This window comes from Buceros rhinoceros, unplaced genomic scaffold, assembly GCF_000710305.1.
Source record: "Buceros rhinoceros silvestris isolate BGI_N320 unplaced genomic scaffold, ASM71030v1 scaffold30357, whole genome shotgun sequence".
Lineage (NCBI taxonomy): Eukaryota > Metazoa > Chordata > Aves > Bucerotiformes > Bucerotidae > Buceros > Buceros rhinoceros.
Window position 1 is genome coordinate 69,789 of NW_010420985.1, and position 566 is coordinate 70,354.

Here is a 566-nt window from a genome sequence, read left to right on the forward strand (position 1 = left end):
TTTATTGTTTTTAATTACCCCCATGATCAATACTTATTTTACAGAAATACTGGAAAAATCCATCAGGAATGGTTAGAGACATCTCTCGTTAGGGAAGGCAGATCTGCTGCCTTGGCATGCTATGATCCTTCGGCAGTGCTGTGACTGCAAAGCCTGAGAGCAGCAGGTCTCGTGCTGAAAACAGCCGCCTTCCCGCTCTCCCCGTTCTCAGACCACTGGTCAGAGCTGCAGGCTCCTGCACTTGCACCAGGACCTTCGAATTGTTGGAAATCAACAGACTGTTAAAGGGAATCAACTACAGCATGGGGCCTTTTTTTTTTTTTCCAAACAAAAACTGCCTCAAGTCAGTAATAGTAAAACTCTTCAAATACATTTATTTGTCACCAGTGAAAATACTGTACAATACCCAAGAAAAGGGGCAGGGGAAGGCCGCGGACTAAGACTGGCTTTCATCGACGTCTTTGTCTGGATCCATCTCCACCGCTTCGCTCTCCTGTTGCTGCTTCTTCCAGAGTTTAGCCATGGCGAGCAGTTTGAGGTTCGGCTGGGTGGCAGGATCTTCTGGG

The 566-nt window shown here is 47.2% G+C and overlaps 1 protein-coding gene across 1 annotated transcript in view; it reads right to left on the reverse strand.

The window, feature by feature from the left end:
- Nucleotides 1-436: 436 nt before the first annotated feature.
- The window catches only part of CRNKL1 (crooked neck pre-mRNA splicing factor 1), an 11,738-nt gene continuing 11,608 nt past the window's right edge, over nt 437-566 (reverse strand). Inside the window, exon 13 of the mRNA XM_010139508.1 lies at nt 437-566. This exon is cut by the window's right edge and continues 39 nt beyond it. Within this exon, the coding sequence (XP_010137810.1) occupies nt 437-566 (130 nt within the window).